The 22,743-nt window shown below is 37.3% G+C and overlaps 1 protein-coding gene across 1 annotated transcript in view; it reads left to right on the top strand.

The window, feature by feature from the left end:
* Positions 1-22,743, top strand: part of HDAC9 (histone deacetylase 9) — a 581,469-nt gene that overhangs the window by 356,353 nt on the left and 202,373 nt on the right. The window contains exons 17-20 of the mRNA XM_067746216.1: positions 14,904-14,959; positions 15,204-15,291; positions 20,892-21,011; positions 21,323-21,420. Coding sequence (XP_067602317.1) covers positions 14,904-14,959; positions 15,204-15,291; positions 20,892-21,011; positions 21,323-21,420 — 362 coding nt within the window. The remainder of the gene's footprint in view (positions 1-14,903; positions 14,960-15,203; positions 15,292-20,891; positions 21,012-21,322; positions 21,421-22,743) is intronic.

Here is a 22,743-nt window from a genome sequence, read left to right as displayed (position 1 = left end):
TTGATCCTAGAGGAAGTGATTTCAGTTTTTCACTGTTGAGAATGATGTTAGCTGTGACTTTTTGTCATATATGACCTTTGTTATGACCTTTGTTATGTGCTAGATTCTCTCTATGCACACTTTCTGGAGAGTTTTTGTCATAAATGGGTATTGAATTTTGTCCAAAGCTTTTTCTACACCTGTTGAGATGATCTATGGTTTTTATTCTTCAGTTTGTTTATGTGGTATATCATATTGATTGATATGCATGTATGGAGGAATCCTTGCATCCCTGGGATAAATCCCACTTGATCATGGTGTATGATCCTTTTAATGTGTTGTTGGATTCTGTTTGCTAGTATTTTGTTGAGGAATTTTGCATCTGTGTTCATCAGTGATACTGGCCTGTATTTTTTTTGTGTGGTATCTTTGTATGGTTTTGGTATGCAGGTGATGGTGGCCTCATAGAATGAGCTTGGGAGTGTTCCTCTGCAATTTTTTGGAAGAGTTTCAGAAGGATAGGTGTTAGCTCTTCTCTAAATGTTTCATAGAATTCACCTGTGAAGCCATCTGGTCCTGGACTTTTGTTTGTTGGAAGTTTTTTAATCACAAGTTCAGTTTCAGTACTTGTGATTGGTATATTCATAGTTGCTGTTTCTTCCTGAAGATATATGTTCTTGAGCTACGGAAAAACCTCAGTCAGGCGGTATCATGTACAACAAATATCTGTGCCGGACAATAAGGCAAAACAAATGGAAAAAATTTAGAAAAATATAAAAAAAACTTGTCAAGAGACTCAGAATCCAGTGTGAAAATCAGATATTTCCATAAGAATAAAAAAGTCATTTTAAAGCACTTTCCACAATAGTTCATCAAATCAAAGACTCCATTAAGTGTAAGGAACAAAATATTTTATGTGCTTCTAAGAAGATGTTACATAATCTAATAGACAGCGTCCCAAAGAAAGCTGGGATGCAAAAGCTGGAACCTTGAAAGAAGGAAGTACTAGTTGCTGAGGTGAGAACAAAGGACCAGAGGGATAAAAACCAGGGTAATATGTATTCACAAATTGTTTTATCTTTCTTTATTGACCAGTAGTCACTGTGTTAAGTCTACAGGCACTATGTAAGTCTAGAAGATAAAAAGGTGAGCCAAGTCATGAAGTGGTGACCCCACTATGGGGAATAGGGGTGTGGATACTAACCGTATAAATCACATTAATCAAAAATAATAAATCGGATAATCATACTAATGAGTGTATTGTTACAAATTAAGATGAGTTCTCACAAACAAGGCTTGGCAGATCTCTAAGAGCACTTTATACAGGAAACTGTTGGTGACCTATGGAGGTTCAGAGATGGTTTTCCTGGGGAAATGATGTTGGAGTTGAAGTGTGCAGATCAGGAGGCATTATCCAGATAAAAGAGAGGGTAGGTAAGTGGAAGACATTCCACACAGAACTAGGAGCATGTGCAAGGGGTTGTGGCTAGAGGAAACAAGGCATGCTGGAAGAATCTGAAGGTCAGTGTAGCTGGAGTGGAGAAACCAAAGTGGATGGTGGTATAAGATGAAGTTGAAGAGGTGGCAGAGAGGGCGACCTTCAAGATGGTGGAGGAGTAAGACGTGGAGGTCACCTTCCTCCCCACAAATACATTAAAAATACATCTACATGTGGAACAACTCCTACAGAACACCTACTGAACGCTGGCAGAAGACCTCAGATTTTCCAAAAGGCAAGAAAATTCCCACATACATGGGTAGGGCAAAAGAAAAAAGAAAAAACAGACAAAAGAATATGGATAGGACCTGCACCTCTGGGAGGGAGCTGTGAAGGAGGAAAAGTTTCCACACACTAGGAATTCCCTTCACTGTCAGAGACGGGGGGTGGCGGCGGGGGAGCTTCAGAGCCATGGAGGAGAGCACAGCAACAGGGGTGCAGAGGGCAAAGTGGAGAGATTCCCGCACAGAGGATCAGTGCCAACCAGCACTCACCAGCCTGAGAGCCTGTCTGTTCACTTGCCAAGGCGTGTGGGAGGTCGGAGCTGAGGCTCAGGCTTTGGAGTTCAGATCCCAGGGAGAGGACTGGGGTTGGCTGCGTGAAGACAGCCTGAAGAGGGCTAGTGTGCCACCTCTAGCCGGGACGGAGTCTGGGAAAAAGTCTGGACCTGTGTAAGAGTCAAGAGACCATTGTTTCGGGGTGCATGAGGAGAGGGGATTCCTCCCCTGTTTACCCACAGAAGGCAGAGCACTGCTTAAACAAGTTCCAGAGACCGACGCGAGTCATGGCTATCAGCTCAGACACCACAGATGAGCATGAAGTGCTAACGCTACTGGTGCAGGCATCAAGAAGCCTCTGTGCAAGCACAGGTCACTATCCACACCTCCCCCCCACCCCGGGAGCCTGTACAGCCCGCCACTGGCATGGTCCCATGATCCAGAGACAACTTACCCCGGAGAACACATGGCACACCTCAGGCTGTCGCAACATCAAGCCAGCCTCTGCCACTGCAGGCTCTCCCTGTATTCTAATTATAACTGCCGTAACCCTACCTCCCCCCTGGCATGAGTGAGCCAGAGCCCCTTAATCAGCCTCTGCTTTAACCTCATCCTCTCTGGGCGGGAACAGAAGCCTGAGGGCAACCTACATGGAGAGGTGGGGCCAAAACCAAAGCTGGACCCCAGGAGCTGTGCGAACAAAGAAGAGAAAGGGAAATCTCTCCCAGCAGCCACAGGAGCGGCGGATTAAATCACCACAATCAACTTGATGTACCCTGTGTCTGCGGAATACCTGAATAGACAATGAATCCTCCCAAAATTGAAATGGTGGACTTTGGGAGCAACTGTAGACTTGGGGTTTGCTTTCTGCATCTAATTTGTGTTCTGTTTTATGTTTATCTTAGTTTAGTATTTAGGGATTATTATCGTTGGTAGATTTGTTTATTGATTTGGTTGCTCTCGTCATTTTTAAAAAATATATATATATATTTTTTCCTTTATCTCTTTTTGTGAGTGTGTATGTGTATGCTTCTTTGTGTGATTTTGTCTGTATAGCTTTGCTTTTGCCATTTTTCCTAGGGTTCTCTCTGTCCGTTTTTTTCTTTCTTTTTTTTTTGTATATTTTTTTAACACTTGTTATCACCGGTGGATTTGTTTTTTGGTTTCGTTGCTCTCTTCTTTCTTTCTTTTTATTATTATTATTTTTTTTACTTTTTATTTTTTAATACTATACTTTTTATTTTAATAACTTTATTATATTTTACTTGTTTTTTTTCTTTCTTTCTTTTTTTTTCTCCCTTTTTTTCTGAGCCATGTTGCTGACAGGGTCTTGGTGCTCCGGCCAAGTGTCAGGCTTGAGCCTCTGAGGTAGGAGAGCCAAGTTCAGAACATTGGATCACCAGAGACCTCCTGGCCCCATGTAATATCAATTGGCGAGAGCTCTCCCAGAGATCTCCGTCTCAACACTAAGACCCAGCTCCACCCAACGGCCAGCAAGCTCCAGTGCTGGACACCCCATGCCAAACAACTAGCAAGACAGGGACACAACCCCACCCATTAGCAGAGACGCTGCCTGAAATCATAATAAGGTCGCAGACATCCCAAAACAAACCACTGGATGCAGCCCTGCCCACCAGAAAGACAAGGTCCAGCCCCACCCCCCAGAACACAGGCACCAGTCCTCTCCACAAAGAAGCCTACACAACCCACTGAACCACCCTTACCCATTGGGGGCAGACACCAAAAATAACAGGAACTATGAACCTGCAGCCTGTGAAAAGGAGACCCCAAACACAGTAAGTTAAGCAAAATGAGAAGACAGAGAAATATGAAGCATATGAAGGAACAAGGTAAAAACCAACCATACCAAACAAATGAAGAGGAAATAAGCAGTCTACCTGAAAAAGAATTCAAAGTAATGATAGTAAACATGATTCAAAATCTTTAAAAAAGAATGGAGCAAATACAAGAAACGTTTAACAAGGACCTAGAAGAACTAAAGAGAAAACAAATGATGAACAACACAATAAATGAAATGAAAAAATCTCTAGAAGGAATCAATAGCAGAATAACTGAGGCAGAAGAATGGACAAATGACCTGGAAGATAAAATAGTGGAAATAATTTCCACAGAGAAGAATAAAGAAAAAAGAATGAAAAGAGTTGAGGACAGTCTCAGAGACCTCAGGGACCACATTAAACACAGCAACATTTAAATTATAGGGGTTCCAGAAGAAGAAGAGAAAAAAAAAGGGTCTGAGAAAATATTTGAAGAGATTATAGTTGAAAACTTCCCTAACATGGGAAAGGAAATAATCAAGTCCAGGAAGGGCAGAGAGTCCCATACAGGATAAATCCAAGGAGAAATACTGCAAGACACATATTAATCAAACTATCAAAAATTAAATACAAAGAAAAAATATTAAAAGCAGCAAGGGAAAAGCAACAAATACCATACAAGGGAATCCCCATAAGGTTAGCAGCTGATCTTTCACCAGAAACTCTGCAAGCCAGAAGGGAGTAGCAGGACATATTTAAAGTGATGAAAGGGAAAACCCTACAGCCAAGATTACTCTACCCAGCAAGGATCTCATTCAGATTCAACCAAGTAATTAAAACCTTTACAGACAAGCAAAACTTAAGGGAATTCAGCACCACCAAACCAGCTTTACAACAAATTCTAAAGGAGCTTCCCTAGGCAGGAAACACAAGAGAAGGAAAAGACCTACAAAAACAAATCCAAGACAATTAAGAAAATAGGAACATACATATTGATAATTTCCTTACATGTAAATGGATTAAATGCTCCAGCCAAAGGACATAGACTAGCTGAATGGATAGAAAAACAACACCCATATATATGCTGTCTACAAGAGACCCACTTCAGGCCTAGAGACACATAAACAGACTGAGAGTGAGGAGATGAAAAAAGATATTCCAGGCAAATGAAATCAAAAGAAAGCTGGATAGCAATTCTCATATCAGACAAAATAGACTTTAAAATAAAGATTATTACAAGAGACAAAGAAGGATACTACCCAGTGATCAATGGATCAATCCAAGAAGATATAGCAAGTGTAAATATTTATGCATCCAACATAGGAGCACCTCAGTACATAAGGCAAATGGCTAACAGCCATAATAGGGAAAATAGACAGTGACACAATCATAGTAGGGGAAACCTCACTTTTGCCAATGGACAAATCATCCAGAATGAAAATAAATAACAAAACACAAGCTTCAAATCATATATTAAACAAGTTGGACTTAATTGATATTTATAGGACATTCCATCCAAAAACAACAGAATACACTTTCTTCTCAAGTGCTCATGGAACATTCTCCAGGGTAGATCATATCCTGGGTCACAAGTCAAGCTTTGGTCAATTTAAGAAAATTGAAATCGTCTCAAATATCTTTTCTGACCACAAAACTATGAGACTAGATATCAATTAGAGGGAAAAAATCTGTAAAAACTGCAAACACATGGAAGCTAAACAATACCCTACTAATTAAACAAGAGATCACTGAAGAAATCAAGGAGGAAATCAAAAAATACCTAGAAGCAAATGACAGTGAAAACACGATGACCTAAAACCTATGGGATGCAGCAAAAGCAGTTCTAAGACAGAAGTTTAAACCAATACAATCCCATCTCAAGAAACAAGAAACATCTCAAATAAACAACCTAACCTTACACCTAAAGCAATTAGAGAAAGAAGAACAAAAAAACCCCAAAGTTAGCAGAAGGAAAGAAATAAAGATCAGATCAGAAATAAGTGAAAAAGAAATGAAGGAAACAGTAGCAAAGATCAGTAAAACTAAAAGCTGGTTCTTTGAGAAGATAAACAAAATTGATAAACCATTAGCCAGTCTCATCAAGATAAAAAGGTAGACAATTCAAATCAACAGAATTAGAAATGAAAAAGGAGAGGTAAAAATTGACCCTGCAGAAATACAGAGAATCATGTGGAATCACTACAAGCAACTCTATGCCAATAAAATGGACAACCAGGAAGAAATGGACCAATTGTTAGAAAAGCACAACCTTCCGAGACTGAACCAGGAAGAGATAGAAAATATAAACACACCAATCACAAGCACTGAAATTGAAACTGTGATTAAAAATCTTCCAACAAACAAAACCCCAGTTCCAGATGGCTTCACAGGCAAATTCTATCAAACATTTAGAGAAGAGGTAACACTTATCCTTCTCAAACTCTTCCAAAATATAGCAGAGGGAGGAACACTCCCAAACTCATTCTACGAGACCACCATCACCCTGATACCAAAACCAGACAATGATGTCACAAAAAAAGAAAACTATAGACAAATATAACTGGTGAACATAGATGCAAAATCCTCAACAAAATACTAGCAAAGAAAGTCCAACAGCACATAAAAAGGATCATACACCATGGTCATGTGGGGTTTATCCCAGGAATGCAAGGATTCTTCAATATACGCAAATCAATCAATGTGATACACCACATTAACAAACTGAAGGGTAAAACCATATGATAATCTTAATATATGGAGAAAAAGCTTATGACAAAATTCAACACCCATTTATGATAAAAGCTATTTAGAAAGTAGGCATAGAGGGAACTTACCTCAACATAATAAAGGCCGTGTACGACAAACCCACAGCCAACATCATTCTCAGTGGTGAAAAACTTAAACCTTTTCCACTAAGATCAGGAACAAGACAAGGTTGCCCGTTCTCACTGATGTTATTCCACATAGTTTTGGAAGTTTTAGCCACAGCACAAAGAGAAGAAAAAGAGATAAAAGGAAGTCAAAATGGAAAAGAAGAAGTAAAGCTGTCACTGTTTGCAGATGACATGATACTATACATAGAGAATCTTAAAGATGCTATCAGAACACTACCAGAGCTAACAAATGAATTTGGTAGAGTAGCAGGATAGAAAATTAATGCACAGAAATCTCTTTCATTCTTATACACTAATGATGAAAAATCTGAAAGAGAAATTAAGGGAACAGTCCCATTTACCATTGCAACAAAAAGAATACCTAGGAATAAACCTATCTAAGGAGACAGAAGACATATATGCAGAAAACTGTAAGACACTGATGACAGAAATTAAAGATGATACAAACAGATGGAGAGATTGACCATGTTCTTGGATTGGAAGACTCTACACTGTGAAAATGACTATACTACCCAAAGCAATCTACAGATTCAATGCAATCCCTATCAAACTACCACTGGCATTTTTCACAGAACTAGAAAAAATTCCACAATTTTTGTATGGAAACACAAAAGACCCCGAATAGCCTAAGCAATCTTGAGAAAGAAAAACGGAGCTGGAGGAATCAGGCTCCCTGATTTCAGACTGAACTACAAAGCTACAGTAATCAAGACAGTATGGTACTGGCACAAAAACGGAAATATAGATCAGTGGAATAGGATGGAAAGCCCAGAGATAAATCCACACACCTGTGATCACCTTATCTTTGATAAAGGAGACAAGAATATACAACGGAGAAAAGACAGCCTCTTCAATAAGTGGTGCTGGGAAAACTGGACAGCTACATGTAAAAGGATGAAATTAGAACACCATACACAAAAATAAACTCAAAATGGATAAAGACCTAAATGTAAGGCCAGACACTCTAAAACTCTTAGAGGAAAACATGGGCAGGACACTCTTTGACATAAATCACAGCAAGATCCTTTTTGACCTACCCCTTAGAGAAATGGAAATAAAAACAAAAGTAAACAAATGGGACCTAATGAAACTTAAAAGCTTTTGCATAGCAAAGGAAACCATAAACAAGATGAAAAGACAACCTTCAGAATGGGAGAAAAGATTGGCAAATGAAGCAACTGACAAGTGATTAATCTGCAAAGTATATAAACAGCTCATGCAGCTCAATATCAAAAAAACAACCAAATCAAAAAATGGGCAGAAGATCTAAATTGACCTTTCTCGAAAGAAGATATACAGATTGCCAACAAACACATGAACGGATGCTCAACATCACTAATCATTAGAGAAATACAAATCAAAAGTACAATGAGGTATCACCTCACACCGGTCAGAATGGCCATCATCAAAAAAATCTACAAGCAATAAATGCTGAAGTGGATGTGGAGAAAAGGGAACCCTCTTGCACTGTTGGTGGGAATGTAAATTGATACAGTCACTATGGAGAACAGTATGGAGTTTACTTAAAAACCTAGAAATAGACCTACCATATGACTCAGCAATCCCACTGATGGGTATATACCCTGAGAAAACCATAATTCAAAATAGTCATGTACCACAATGTTCATTTGAGCCCTATTTACAATAGCCAGGACATGGAAGCAACCTAGGTGTCCATGGACACATGAATGGATAAAGAAGTTGTGACACATATATACAGTGGAATGTTACTCAGCCATAAAAGGAAACGGAATTGAGTTATTTGTAGTGAGGTTGATGGACCTAGAGTGTGTCATACAGAGTGATGTAAGTCAGAAAGAGAAAAACAAATACCATATGCTAACTCATATATATGGAATCTAAAAAAAAAAAAACCAGAAACTGCTTCTGATGAACCTAGGGGCAGGACAGGAATAAAGACACAGATGTAGAGAATGGACTTGAGGACACCGGGACGGGGAGGTGTAAACTGGGAAGAAGTGAAAGAGTAGCATTGGCATATATACACTACCAAATGTAAAATAGATAGCTAGTGGGAAGCAGCTGCATAGCACAGGGAGATCAGCTTGGTGCTTTGTGACCACCTAGAGGGGTGGGATAGGGAGGGTTGGTGGAGACGTAAGAGAGAGGTGATATGGGGATATGTGTATAAATATAGCTGATTCACTTCGTTGTACAGCAGAAACTAACACAACATTGTAAAGCAATTATACTCCGATAAAGATGTTAAAAAAATAAATAAATTTAAAAAATGCAAAAAAAACAAAAAATAGGTGGGCAGAGGCCAGATCATTTGTGCAGTGTTGTTGGTCTTAAATGCTTGTTCTTAGGTGTCAGAGTGTGTGAGATGGAATCCCAGCTGTCACTTGCTAGACATGAACCTAAAGCAAGTTCTTTAATCTTTCTGTGCCTTCATTTCCTCATTTGTGATATAGAAATAATAATATCTGCCCTCAGATATTTTTGGATTAAATGAATATCAAATATTGGAGTTTATTATCTATCATATTATTATTTGCATTATATTATTTTTGTGTTATGTATTACATTATAGCATTATAATATAATACTCTTATTTGTCATTTTGGTTTTGTTTATATTAAGAGGAAAAATAAATATGTTTTTTACTGTGATGGCAATAATCTAACAGATGAAATAATTAATGATATTGTAGAGAGAAGGGGAAACTATAGGTACTTTGTCTTTGAATAGGTAAGAGAAGCAGCACAGGGAAATTAATTGCCCTTAGATCTTATTGGGGACTAGTAAATGGATAGAGTTTATTATGGAAGGATGAGGAAATTTTATTCTAATTGCTTCCATTTTATAAGTGAAATAAGAGGCAAAGTCATTACAAAGGGTAAAGGGTGAGTAGGGGTTAGTGGAGATTTGAAGAAAGAGAAGAGGGTAGAAATACCATACGAAAGGCTTGGAGAGTTAATTGACTAAGGGATATAGTATGATTGCTAGGCATCATGAAGAGCCTACCGAGGTTTCTAATCGTGAATTTAAAGGAAGACCAGGCATGTGGGTTTTATATATGCTTAGGTGCAGGGACAGAGCAGATGCAAATTGTGTTTAATCAGAGTTACAGTTTTACCAGGGGAGTATGTTGAAGGAAGAAAAGGACAAAGTGACTAAAAGTATGTTGTGGACTGAATATTTGTGTCCCCCAAGATTTATATGTTGAAGCCGTAACTCCCCATGTGACCAAATTTAGAGAAAGGGTCTGTGAGGGAATGATAAAGGTTGCATGATTTCATAAGGGTGGGACCTTAATGCAATAGGGTTGGTGTTCTTATAAGAAGTGGAAGAGACACCATAGTTCTCTCTGTACTTGTATACATGCACTCAGAGAATGGCCTTGAGTGAGGACTCCAGGGACAAAGGAGATGGATCTGCAAGCCAGGAAGAAAGCTCTCAACAGAAACCGAACCCTGCCAAACCTTAATCTCAACTTCCAGCCCCCAGAACTAAGAGAAATAAACTTATGTTGTTTAAGGCACCCAGCCTGTGGTATTTTATTTTGGGAGCCTAGCAGACCAACACACCAGGGGAGTATGTTGGAAGGAAAAAAGGACAAGTTGTCTAAAAATATATGCAAGGAAGTAAATATAATAATGGACTGTGAAGTCTAAGTCAGATAAGGAGGGAAGGGAACATCGTGTTGGGGATTGAATGATGTACATCAAAAGTTAAGTAAGGTCAGGACTTCCCTGGCAGTCCAGTGCTTAAGACTTCACCTTCCAATGCAGGAGGTGCGGGTTCAATCCCTGGTCAGGGAGCTAAGATCCCACATGCCTCGTGGCCAGAAAACCAAAACAGAAGCAATCTTGTAACAAATTCAATAAAGACTTTAAAAATGGTCCACATCAAAAAAAAATTTTTTTTAAAAGTTAAGTAACGTCAAAGGATTGGAAGTCCCAGTGCTGCTGAAGCCTCAACTGGAAAATAGGAGAGTAGGAGAGTAGGAGAGTAGGATATTTGACATTGAGATTTTGGAGGAGATGTCGTTATTTATTGGTAATGGCAAAGTCTAGGAGTATGGCTGTAAATAGAAGACAGATTTATGGAAGGCAAGGAGTCAGAGAACTAAGAAATCATGATATTGAATAGATATTCTGTGTGGTTATTGAAATCGCTAAGAAATTAACTGAGTGATGGAGACAAAGGCAGAAATTCCAAAGGCAAAATATTCAAGGAATGGATATAGATATAAGTACATAGATTTGAGTGATATTTAAAAGCAAAATCAACAGGAATTGGTCATGAATTAAAATGAGATAGAAGAACAATAGGGAGAGGGAGCCATTAAGGATAACTCACTGGTCCCTGACTTGAGCTACTGGATGAATCATGGTATCATTGGTAAGTTAGGGAAGGCTGTGAGAAGATCAGGAGTTTGATCTTGGATATTCTAAATTTGAAGTGACCTTGGGATATCCCAGCGAAGATATCAAGGAAGTGGGCTGGTATTTTGGTACTCAGAGCAGGGTTCATCCTGGAAATAAAAATCTGTGAAATATCTGATGATGGGTGGTAATTGAATTCCATGACAGTTGTGCCATTGCCTACGAAGTAAGTATAGAAAGAGGAGAGGAGAAGCCTAAGACTGGGCTTTGAGTAACTTCAGTATTTAATGAACAGATTGAGGAGTATGAGCCTTAAGGGAGACTGATTAGGAAGTTGAAAGAGAGATAAAGAAGCCAGGAGAGTATGAAGTCACAGAAGCCAAGGGAAGAGAATCTTTTAAAAAGGAAGGTGTAGCCAGTAGTGTTGAAAGCTAATGAGACCAAGTAGCCTGAGAGCATAAAAATCTCATTAGATTTAATGACATGGAGGCTATTGGTGACCTTAGTAAAAACTTCATTAATGGACTAATGGAGGTGGAAGATAAGCTAGAGATAGGTGACTGAGGCAGAGGTGAGGAAAACGCAAAAAGAGAAAGCAGGTTAAACCACGTTTTCAAGAGTTTTAAAGGGGAAGAAAAGACATGTGGCGGTTAGAAGGGTCAATCAAAGTAAGGATGGAGATATATATATATATATACATATACATATATACATATACATATATATGTATATATATAGTGTGGGTGTGTGTATTTGTATTGTCTTAGTTAACATATATATAATTTTATTTTCAAGATGGCAGGAACTTGAGCCTATTTAAATCTTGATGAAATGTATATAATTGGGAATTTTAATATGAATTTAATATGTTAGTGAGGAAAACATAAATGATAGTGGAAAAGTATGAGGGGATGGTATCCTAACCACAGGTGATAGTTTCTAGGAAGACTAACAACTCCTCTAGTCCAACAGGAGGTTAAGAGAGCTGGACTACCCCAGGACTCAGTCATCTTAATTATGTTCTATCTTCTCTCTTTCTGGGTGATCTAATCCTTTTTTACAAGAAAGTGTTGTGGAGGATTGGTGCAGTGGGCTTCATGGTCTCAAAGCAGCCATGAGAAAGGAGAACACAAGCTCCATCTTCTGCTGCAGGCAGGTTGGTGAGATGTGAGAGAGGAAATAGCTACCACCTGAGCATATTATGGGAGAAGCAGCCTTGCCAGGTTTCAACTAAGGAAAGGCAGGGGCCCCTCAGAAAAGACTTGGAAAATGTAGGGGAGTTTGCCATTCCTGAGAACACATTGGAAAGTTTGGGTGGACCATGATAACTAAGAAAATATTTGTTATTGGCAAGAAGATAATTTTCAATCTAAAATCAAGTAGTTGAGCAAAGTGGTAGAGGTGACTGAAGACAACTGTAAAGTGAAAGGCAAACCTTTTGTTCAAGGAATTTGGCCATAAGAGAAAAGAAGAAGATGGAATTAAATTCTATTTGGCTTTTTGTCTTCTATAATCTAGCTAGTTACCTGTGCTATTTCACTTCCATTTTTTTTTCCTTAACATGAACTCTATTCAGGTTCATTTTCTGTACATAATACTTCCTAAAATTCTTTTTCTCTGAGCCATGTTTATGCTTTTCCCCCTGCCCAGAATACCATTTAAGTCCTTTTTCACCTTTATGAACACAACTCTTCTTGTAAGACCCTTTAAAATTTACCTCTCAACTTTCTCTTTGTTTTATAGTATTTTTTCACTCTGAAATAATTGACGTTTGTTGTAAAACCATTTGGAAAATACTTGAAATTATAAATTAAATATAATCCACATAATACTATCACTCAGATATATCACGCTGTATGTATTATTTTCAACACCAGTACTTGTAAATTACTAAGTCTTTACTGTTCCACTAAATATTTATAACAAAATTTTAATGGCTCTCTAATATTCTATGGTATAGATGTACCATATTTCATTTAACCATTCTCCTGATATTAACCAACTTAGATCATTCCCATTTTTCCTATTGTAAATAAAACATTATCTTTTACATAAATACTTGTTTACACAGTAACACCTTTAGAGCAAAAATCTTTTAAGTAGATTACTAGTTCAAAGGGTAAATGTTTTATAAAGGCTCTAAATGTATAGAGGTAGATTATTTTCCAGAAAGACTATAATAAATTATCCTCCTGCAGACATCATTTATCAGTATATAGGCACCCCTCCATTGTCAGCATGGAATATTTTTAAAAGTTTTAATGTCCTAAGTGGAAAAATGGCTTCCCATTGGGATTTTCATCGCTTGTATTTGATTACTAATTAAGGTGAATATTTTTTCTTATAGTTATTGATTACTGGATGTTTTCTTCTTTGTATTGTCTAGTCATGCCCTTTAATACACAAAACATAGTATTTTTAATTGAATTATAAAAGATCATTAGTATTGTTAATCTAATTGTAAAATTTTGTTACATGCTAATTATCTTGCTTTGTATTATATTGGTTGTTATTTTCACCCTAACTACTGTTTTCACAGTAAAACATATCACACATATCTAATCTTCACAGAATTCTCCATTCTCAGAAGTCATGTAGCACTCTAGAGTTTCACTCCACAATCTTAAAATTGCACTCTCTACTGTCTTGTGTTGTTCATTAATAGTTTCTTTTATATTAATCTTTTATAGCCACAGAGATAGTAACTTGCTTGAGAACAAGCATAGGGAGTATGTTTATCATTATTCCTAGATTTGTAATTGGTATTGTGTTATTGACTTCTAATTTGCTTCTGGGATTATCATTATGTATATGCCCATCAAAATATATAGCAAATTAACTCATTGTGTGTTAATTACCATTATGTTCTAGAAAAATTTATGTATATTTACAGCCGTTGGGAATAGTTATTTTTCTTGAGACTATCTTTATGCTTGTGGTAAGATCTGGGAAAAAATATCCCTGGGGTATATTAAAATTATTTCAAAAGTTTTAGGATTGTATATTAAAGAAACATTCTCTCGTGAGCATGTTACTTGTATCATAGTTAAGTGAAAGGTGGTGTGAGCCATCTGATAAATGATTTCTTTTTTCACGTCAAGCAGCCCAGCTTTTCTGAGCATGCTGGCTTTGCAAGGATTTATAGTTCCCTGCCTTCATGCTGGAGTTACTTCAGCTTTCCGTGATGCATTCCAACTAATCTGGAGGTTAAGGCATTCCTTGATCATGGATAGATCTGATTGCTACTCAGCCCTGGAATTCTTTATAAAATTCCAGAACGTGGGCTAGAAATTGACTTAGGGAATCCAATAAAGTTGCAAGTCTTGGCAGTCATCCAAGCTAAATTTATAGACTGGAAGAAATATGGGCTTTCCATTGTTCTCTTTTTCACCTTTCTGGGTTTCTTTTGTGTGTATGTGAGTGTGTGAGTGTAAATTTATCATTTTGCTGACGTTGGAGTGGAAATAATCATTGAGGAAATCCAGCTAAAGAATTTTCACTTTGGATCCTCCGTGGTCTTTCCGAACTTTGACCCAAACCTGCACCAAAAATGAATTTGTTCTCCCTCTCTAGGATGCTGGTGTCATAAAATAAGAAGTTGTTCTTGAAAATGAATCATGCTAGTATAACAGCTGATGTACACATTTGCCAGCTAGGTACAACTCCCAAATCCCCGTTCTTCCCCTGGCTCTGTGGGAGCCTTCTTTTTGAGACATGATCTGAGAAAATGTGATCGTATGTATTGTTTCTGTTCATTCTGTGAAATGGTAATGGGGGCAAGAAAACAAGCTCTGAAGCCTCTTACAGATTTCAGTCTTTTTGTGTGTGCCTGATGCTCTGTAGTACATGGAGATCCAAGCAATCCTCTCCTATCTGATCAATGAAAATCTGTCTTGTTCTTACAGAATGGATTTGCTGTTGTGAGGCCCCCAGGCCATCACGCTGAAGAATCCACAGCCATGTAAGTACCAGGGACTGTTGCCCATCTCCAAGCGCCACGGTTCCTGGCGGTCACCTGCCCCGTGCATGTCTCTGAAGCCTCTAATTGTTAGCAGATGGACTGAGAAATCTTGCGAGGTACTCCCAGAAGCAGATTTATGGCTTCAGAGATCATATAGCATTTTAAAAAATGCTCTGAACATTATTTATAATGGTTTTCCTGGCTGATTTGCTTTCTTATTTCTCTGTTCTTCTCTATTCCGCAGGGGGTTCTGCTTTTTTAATTCAGTTGCAATTACCGCCAAATACTTGAGAGACCAACTAAATATAAGCAAGATATTGATTGTAGATCTGGTATGTATTCCTGGCCAGAGCTGCATTTTCAGTGACTCTAGATAAAAGGGAGTGTATTTGTATTTCTCTGTTACGTTGCCTTGCTTTTCGCACTTGCAAACAACTGAAGGGTGTGTTTCCTTTGAATGTGGAAACTCATTAAATTCAGGATTGCAGTTCTGAAACCATAAACATTCACGTTTCACTTTCATGGTGTTAACTGCAATTTAATGAGAAGAAGGCGCAGATCAGGGCAACTTTTATGATGCTTAAATGAATTGATACTTCCACAGTTAAAATAACCCAACAGAACCTGAATTTACTTTTCCCTGCAGAATATAGACTTTAAATAGTCAGATGTGCTGGAAAGAATGCTGTTGCTTTGGTAACCAATTGGCCACTTCCCCTGGTTAGCAATCATATTGCTTGTTGTGCAACAGTGGTATTATTAAAACAAGTCAGCATGTCATTTTTTCTGAAAAGATCTCAGATCATGTATGCCAGTTTGGGATGACTCCCGGCAGGAACCCTGAGTGATTAAAAGTCAGAGACATTAGATTAGTCTTGCATTTTAACATGATGCATTCTTACACAATGGAGTTATAATTAGTTTAACAAATGGTTTGTTTAAATGCAGATGACACTTGGCAGGTTGTCTATAGTATATTTGTGAATAATGAACTGGAGAGCTGCCCCATACAAAAGGACCAACCCAGGAAAGGGCGAAAGAGAGCTGACTGGTGATTTATGAGCCCCGTTTTCGGTTTGCCTCCAGTTCACGAGGAGGTGTAATAGGTTGTCTGACAAAGCATAGACAGGAAATGAACCCTGGCATCCAAAGCTAACCTGCTACATCTGCACTTAATTAATTTTTGCAGGTGATAAAAGATTTAAAGGCAAAATATGTTAAAAGTTTTTTTTGAAGTGCAAGCCTTAATAGTCTAAATCTTGTTCGTATCTGCACTCATAATTAAATCTTATTGGGAAGTCGTGGCCTCCCTGTCCCGCCCTCCGATTCAGTTAAGCAGACACACCAAAGGGTTGAGAGAGCACAAACCAAGCCATGTGAAGAAATACTTAGTCAAGTTAAAATGAAGATAAAAGGAATGAAAGACTGATAACCATTTGTACTGTTTGGTAGGAATGGTTATTTTCCACATCCTGTAGTGTAGCCTTTCTGCAAGTTCTTTGGTACTGAGGGTATTGAAACCCAACTTCCCATGTATTTTCCAAACATGCTTATGTTTCAGTATAGGTCATAGTTCAACATTAAAGAAATGTGTTGAAGGCCTAGATATACTACAGCAGCAAGGTCTTAAAATTTTACAAAAAGGAGGACATCAGTACCTATTTTCCCATGTATATACAAAATGACGTTTTAAATAATTAATAATCATTGGCTTGCATGATTTATAAGATGGTAAATTTAAAAAACATTTAATATGTTTCTAGAACTCTTAAGTTTTGCTCGAACGATAAGCAGAAAACTTGAAGAAAGGTAGCAGACGAAGACCAAGGATTGTGGGAATATTTTTCTATGCTTTCTAAATTTGTCACAATTATTCAGGAAGGAGATTGTTAAACTGTCACCCTATCCTTAAGAATTTTTTAGTATTACTTTCTGAGGAATCTCCTCTACTATGAAGATAATAACTGTTAAGAGGCTCTTTAAAAGCACATTTGTGACATCCAAACTCTAAAGCAATGAATTGTACAAGAGACTTGAAGGCTAAAATGCCTGGCTTGTGATAGATGAATATTTTGTACCTCAGAGGATTTGTGTGTAAGGTTTTGTTTTTGTACATGAATATAAGAATAAAAGTTTGTTGGATGTAATTTGATATGATTTATAAATTAAGTTGCTTGGTAGCTATTAGGAGTGTCCTGTAAGCTTACTGGCCTTTGATTATGAATTTGCTCCATTATCCCACGTAAAGGATACTGATTTCCCAACAGGCTATAGTAAAAGAGAAGTTTTTGTTTTATATTCTCTAAACATATGAAGTTCTGTCCAAAGGGTTGCCTCTTAGATCACCACCAGCCCGCATATTCTTACTTTCAAGTCTTCCAAATTCTGCAGCTGCAGGGATACTTTGAGGAAATTCCCCTGTTTCTTCCAGCTGCCGAGAAGGAAGTTTTAAAGTGCCACGTGGTGCTGAGACATCCGTTCTCCCTGGCTGACAGGTCTGTTCTGCAAGTTAGCAGAGGAAAAGTGAAGGTTCTTCAGTGGCAGAAGAACTTCATTCCTGCATATACAAAGTCACTAACTTTAGCTAAATGGTATGAACCAGCTCCATCAATTCCTAGGCCAACAGAAGGCAGAGGTACTCCATTGTTTGAGCAGCTAGATTCCACATTTTTTAGATGCCTAGTAACAGAGAGCTCTAATTCACCCCCTATTTGAAGCCACAGCCAAATATCAGACGTGTTGAGTATTTTAGGCAGGAATGATTCTAGTTGATCTGTGGAGCTTATTCATTCCAGTTCTCCTTCTGGGGAAGATTCCAAAGATACGCAGATTGGTGAGGAAAGAGAGCAGGTGCACCTGCTTCTCAGCTTGCAAGAGACTGGCCGTTGTGTTCAGGGCGTGAACCTGTCCTAGAAGTAGGATTTGCCTGAATGACTCAGGTAGCTTTTATGTAATGTGACCTTCAGTCGAAAATAATATATTTTAGGCTATTTTCATTAAAAAAAAAAAAAAAAGACACTTCAAATGTCCATAGATTTTAGGCAATTCCATTTTTGGTCAAGCACCAAACTTGACCAAAGGATTGTCGCAAGTGCCCGTACTAAATAATTATAAGTGATAACGTTAGTTGATAGAATATATAATTTATTCAGAGCTATTTTAACATTGTAGTGAAAACATGTTCGCTCTAAATCCTTGTATAGGATAAATTTTCACAGTATGTCGTTAACCAGTAAAATAGCGAAATTATTTTTCAGTATTTCCCAGCAAATCTTAGATACAAGATCTGTTTTGAGGCTGTTCATGATTTGGTTCACTTCCTTACTATAGTAAGTCCTCATAATCACCAATAATTGTCTTATATTGATCTAGTATATATTTGTTGCTGTGGAGAAAAAATCCTCAGATCATATCTGACCAGTAAGTAGTTTGCATTTATATTTTCAGAGAAACTGGAAAAATACTCTCAAGATTATAAGTTGTTGCCCAAAACAAAAGGCACATTTGGACTTACCTTTATCTCTAAATGCTTTGTGAATATAAATATGGAATCAAGAATTATCCAAGTATTTTTAGAATGGGTTTGTGAATTTTAATGAATAATGTCTGTTGAAACCTTATTGTGCTGTGGGCAAGAGTATATTTCTTATTCTGAAATTTGTGCAACAATAAGCACCCAACACATTTTTGAAGAACATATTATTTTATATCTAAGACAAATGATCTTTTATTTGACCTTCTTAGATAAACCTTTACAACATCAAGGCAATATTTTTCTGGTTTGCAAACTGTGGATGTATCTAGGCCCAGCGAAAAATTTTTCTTACAACGCTGACTAAAAATTCTATCCTGTAGTAGCAATGCAAACATTCTATCACTGTTATTTTTCAAAATATTTTGTTTGTCCATCCTCTAGGTATCCAGTAGCAAATTCAAGACATTGTGGGTTAAATTGTATCATTTTTGTTCTCATAAAGGACAAGTTTTGCTATTTCCTCCTTCCTTTCCTTTAAACGTTCAGAAATCCAGGAATTAATATATATATTTTTCAGTAAGCTATTTTTTTTCCTGATGTGTGTGTATGCCTTTAGTCAGTACAAGTTTCTGGAAAGATGCCTTTCTTTCTAAATATTTTATGATTCCTTAATTGATTTTGGATATATGTACTATGTAAAAGGGGGGAAGATTAGTGTATGTCTACACTGTGGATAGCAAGCTCACTGCTTTTAGAACCCACCAAAAGGAGGTTTCAGTGGTGTCTAGTGAGGGAGTTCTGGGCTGGAGGTTGAAGTGGAGACAAGTTATATAAACCTCAATAAGGAGCAATAATGACCACCAGTCTCACTTCTTAGGTTTGCTAAGAAGATCAAAGAGATAATGAATGTAAGTGTAAGTTAACAGCATAATGGTTATGAGTTTGGCCTTTGGAGTGAGAAGTGGATTCAAGACGCTGTCTTGAAAAATAACTGAAGCTCTCCAAGTCTCAGTCTATTTACCTTTTAAATCAGCGATAATATCATATACCTCATATAAATGTTAAATAATCTATGTAAGATATTTAGCATGGTACCTGACTCAAAAATTGTAGGAATCATTGTTGAAAATAGTGTGATTCTTACTGATATAAAATACAGTGTAAGTAAGTAGTTACAAGTGACCAATAGTTTTTTATAACAGAACCTGAAATTATAAATGTTACACATGTAGCAGTAATATTATATTAAATACAAATATATAGGTTATTCACTTTTATGAGTCATTTATTTTATCTTGGTCAGAAGCTATTAGGAACCATATTAACTGAGACTCTTGACACTTGGGGTCTTTTAGTAAGGATGTTTTTAAAAATGCTATTGGTTTTATTTTTCCTATATCTTTTATCAATTCCAGCATGTTTATATCATAAAACAATTAGAAAAAAAGAACTATTAAGTCTTGAATCATTATCAAATACAAATGTCCTAAGAATTTTTTTTCTTTCATTTTAATGAAACAGACCCCTTTTTTTTCCTGTGGGAAGGGGGAGTGGTGTGGAGAAAGAAAAAATAGGAAGAAGGAGGCTGGGAAGAGAGCCATAATATAATATTAAAATTAGGCAGATTGGACAAGATTGCATAAAGGCCCATGCCATCTTTCTGCTTTGGCCCAAATGATTTAATAGCTAATGAGCTCACGCTCCTGTGTCTTTGAGTCTTGCCTTCACGATTTTACCAAAATAAAGTATGAAGTCCTTTTTGCATCTGGCATCTCTTTTGAAGTCATTCTAACTGCTGAGGGACTGCTAACTGAATTGAACGCTTCAAGAAAGCCAATTTACTCAGCTGGTTGCAAAGCCTTTGACCTTAATGGTGGGACTTGGCAAATCAATGCATACACGTATGTTTAGTGTTCTGTCAAGAATTGCGAAAATGCTCTGTAAGCCATAGATCCTTCTGCAAAATACTAGTTTGTAGTTTAAACATTAGTCTTTCCGCAGAGGCCAATGAGGCTAGTTAATTAAGCCTAAGGGGTTATGAACTGTTGGCAGTTAATAAGTCATAAAATTCCTCCATAAAACAGGATGCGAGATTCCATCACTGAAGCAAAGAGTACAAAGGGCCGGTGTATAAATATCTAATTGTACCAAAGGACTGGGCTTTCTCAATGACTGCTCATCTGGAGTCTCCAGGGCATGTTTGCTGTGGTTTCCTGATTTTTAGAAGCCAGTTTAAAAAATGAGTGCATTAAAGGGTAATTTGCCTGAAAGTTCAGGAAGTAAAGGGGGTGGTGTGGAAGCAAGCTGAACAGGAGAAAGAAAGAGGGACATACAAGACAGCAAATGAGAAGGAGGGTGGGGTAGAAAGACAGGGAACTAGAAATTAGAAAAGTTGTCTCCACACAGAGTGAGACACGACTGTATTTGTCATCTGTTGTTTTTTTTTTCCCCCTGTAGGATGTTCACCATGGAAATGGTACACAGCAGGCCTTTTATGCTGACCCCAGCATCCTGTATATTTCACTCCATCGCTATGATGAAGGGAACTTTTTCCCTGGCAGTGGAGCCCCAAATGAGGTTCGGTTTATTTCTTTAGAGCCCCACTTTTATTTGTATCTTTCAGGTAATTGCATTGCATGATTACCCCTAATTTTCTTGTCCTTTGCTGGTGTTTTAAATTACACGAGATTACTGAATTGTCCCACGGGACCAAGAACCAGTGCAGAACAAGTGCATAACCCAGAGCACTGGTTGTCAAGCAAAGTTGGGCTGATTTGACATGTTGTTTGATGTTTATTTCAAGAGCTCACATGTGTTTGTTTTCCTCTCTTCTTGCTTCTTCCCTGTGCTCTTCTCTACCCACTGTGGTGTGGTTTTTCTCTTCCTAGGTTGGAACAGGCCTTGGAGAAGGATACAATATAAATATTGCCTGGACAGGTGGCCTTGATCCCCCCATGGGAGATACTGAGTACCTTGAAGCGTTCAGGTTGGTACTTCTTTCTCTGAAAGTGGAAAATTAGAAAACAAATGAAACAACACCAAATGTAAAAGAGAAATGTAAATTTCTAACTAAGGTAAAGTAGCTAAAGGAGTCATTCTATTAAAGCTCCAAAAAATGTTTGGTTTGAGGGACCTGAATATTGCTACAAAGCCACTTAAGGAGTATGTGTACCAAAAAAAGGTACATCAAGACCTAGTTGTAATCAATGGCCAGGAATGTTCCCCTCTTTCTACAAAAAAAAAAGGGAAAAAAAGATTTTATTATTCAGTAGTCTGGAAAATTCTGCCTATTATGACATATGATGTGATTTAGAATGGACATTAGCATATTAACCGCTCTGGGAATTCCTTCACTACCTATTTAACTTTTTTGAACAGACGTTTCGCAAACTTCACTGGACTAAAGAAATTTTTGCACATATTTTTACACATAGCACCACTTGGCATTCTTAGTTCCAAGGAACATTGGCCTAGGCAGTCTCATTTCATGGTTAAGTAAATGGCTTTTCCCTATCATAGTATGTGTATTTTCCCTCTCACATTAAAACACCAACTGATTAATTGGTTGTTGCCAGTTTCTTTAGAAAATGTAGGCAGTAATTAAAGTGTATATTAATATATACACATTGCTACTATTTTTCTAAAGAGCTCTAAAAATTAGTTGAAACAAGAAATACAATAAATTAAAAGTTGTTGTTTTGGATATAGTTTTTTAAGGCATTTATTCTCTGGAATTAAAATTTTGTTCAGTGTTTGGAAAGGTCTATGTTTTAAGGGAAATAGCAGATTATGTCAATATGTGCCTCACTTGCAAGATTTTAGGAGATTTTAACCTATTGGTACTGCATGAATTTTGGATGTTTTGTTCATTTGAAGCAAAAGCAAACAACTGCATGATAAGAAATTTTTGAAGCATTCTTTTCTTTGGCTAATTTACCAATTATAAATTCCCAAGGGAAAAATCCTGTTGACAACGCATCTGAAATAGATAAGAAAATTTTTTAATCAGTAAAGTTTTGATGGGTTTCTCTTGTCCTGTGTATCATTCATACTTCAATTTCTCCTTTGAGAGTCATTTCTCATTTGAAAACAGGCCCAAGAAAAATGATAGAAAATTGCTATTTTTAAGAATATACATTAAAATAAATATATTGTCTTGATATTTGAGGAAAATTCTACTCATATTTCAGATTTGTACTTTGAAAAAAATGTACATGTTCTATAGTACATGTATCTTTACTATTTATAGGAAAAATAGGTGAAATAAGTTTGTTTATTTTGACTTGGGTTGTCTATGAAGATATCTTGC

The sequence above is a fragment of the Pseudorca crassidens genome, chromosome 8 (genome assembly GCF_039906515.1).
Source record: "Pseudorca crassidens isolate mPseCra1 chromosome 8, mPseCra1.hap1, whole genome shotgun sequence".
Lineage (NCBI taxonomy): Eukaryota > Metazoa > Chordata > Mammalia > Artiodactyla > Delphinidae > Pseudorca > Pseudorca crassidens.
Note: the sequence above shows the minus strand (reverse complement) of the source record. Positions and strands in the feature narration are given on the sequence as shown.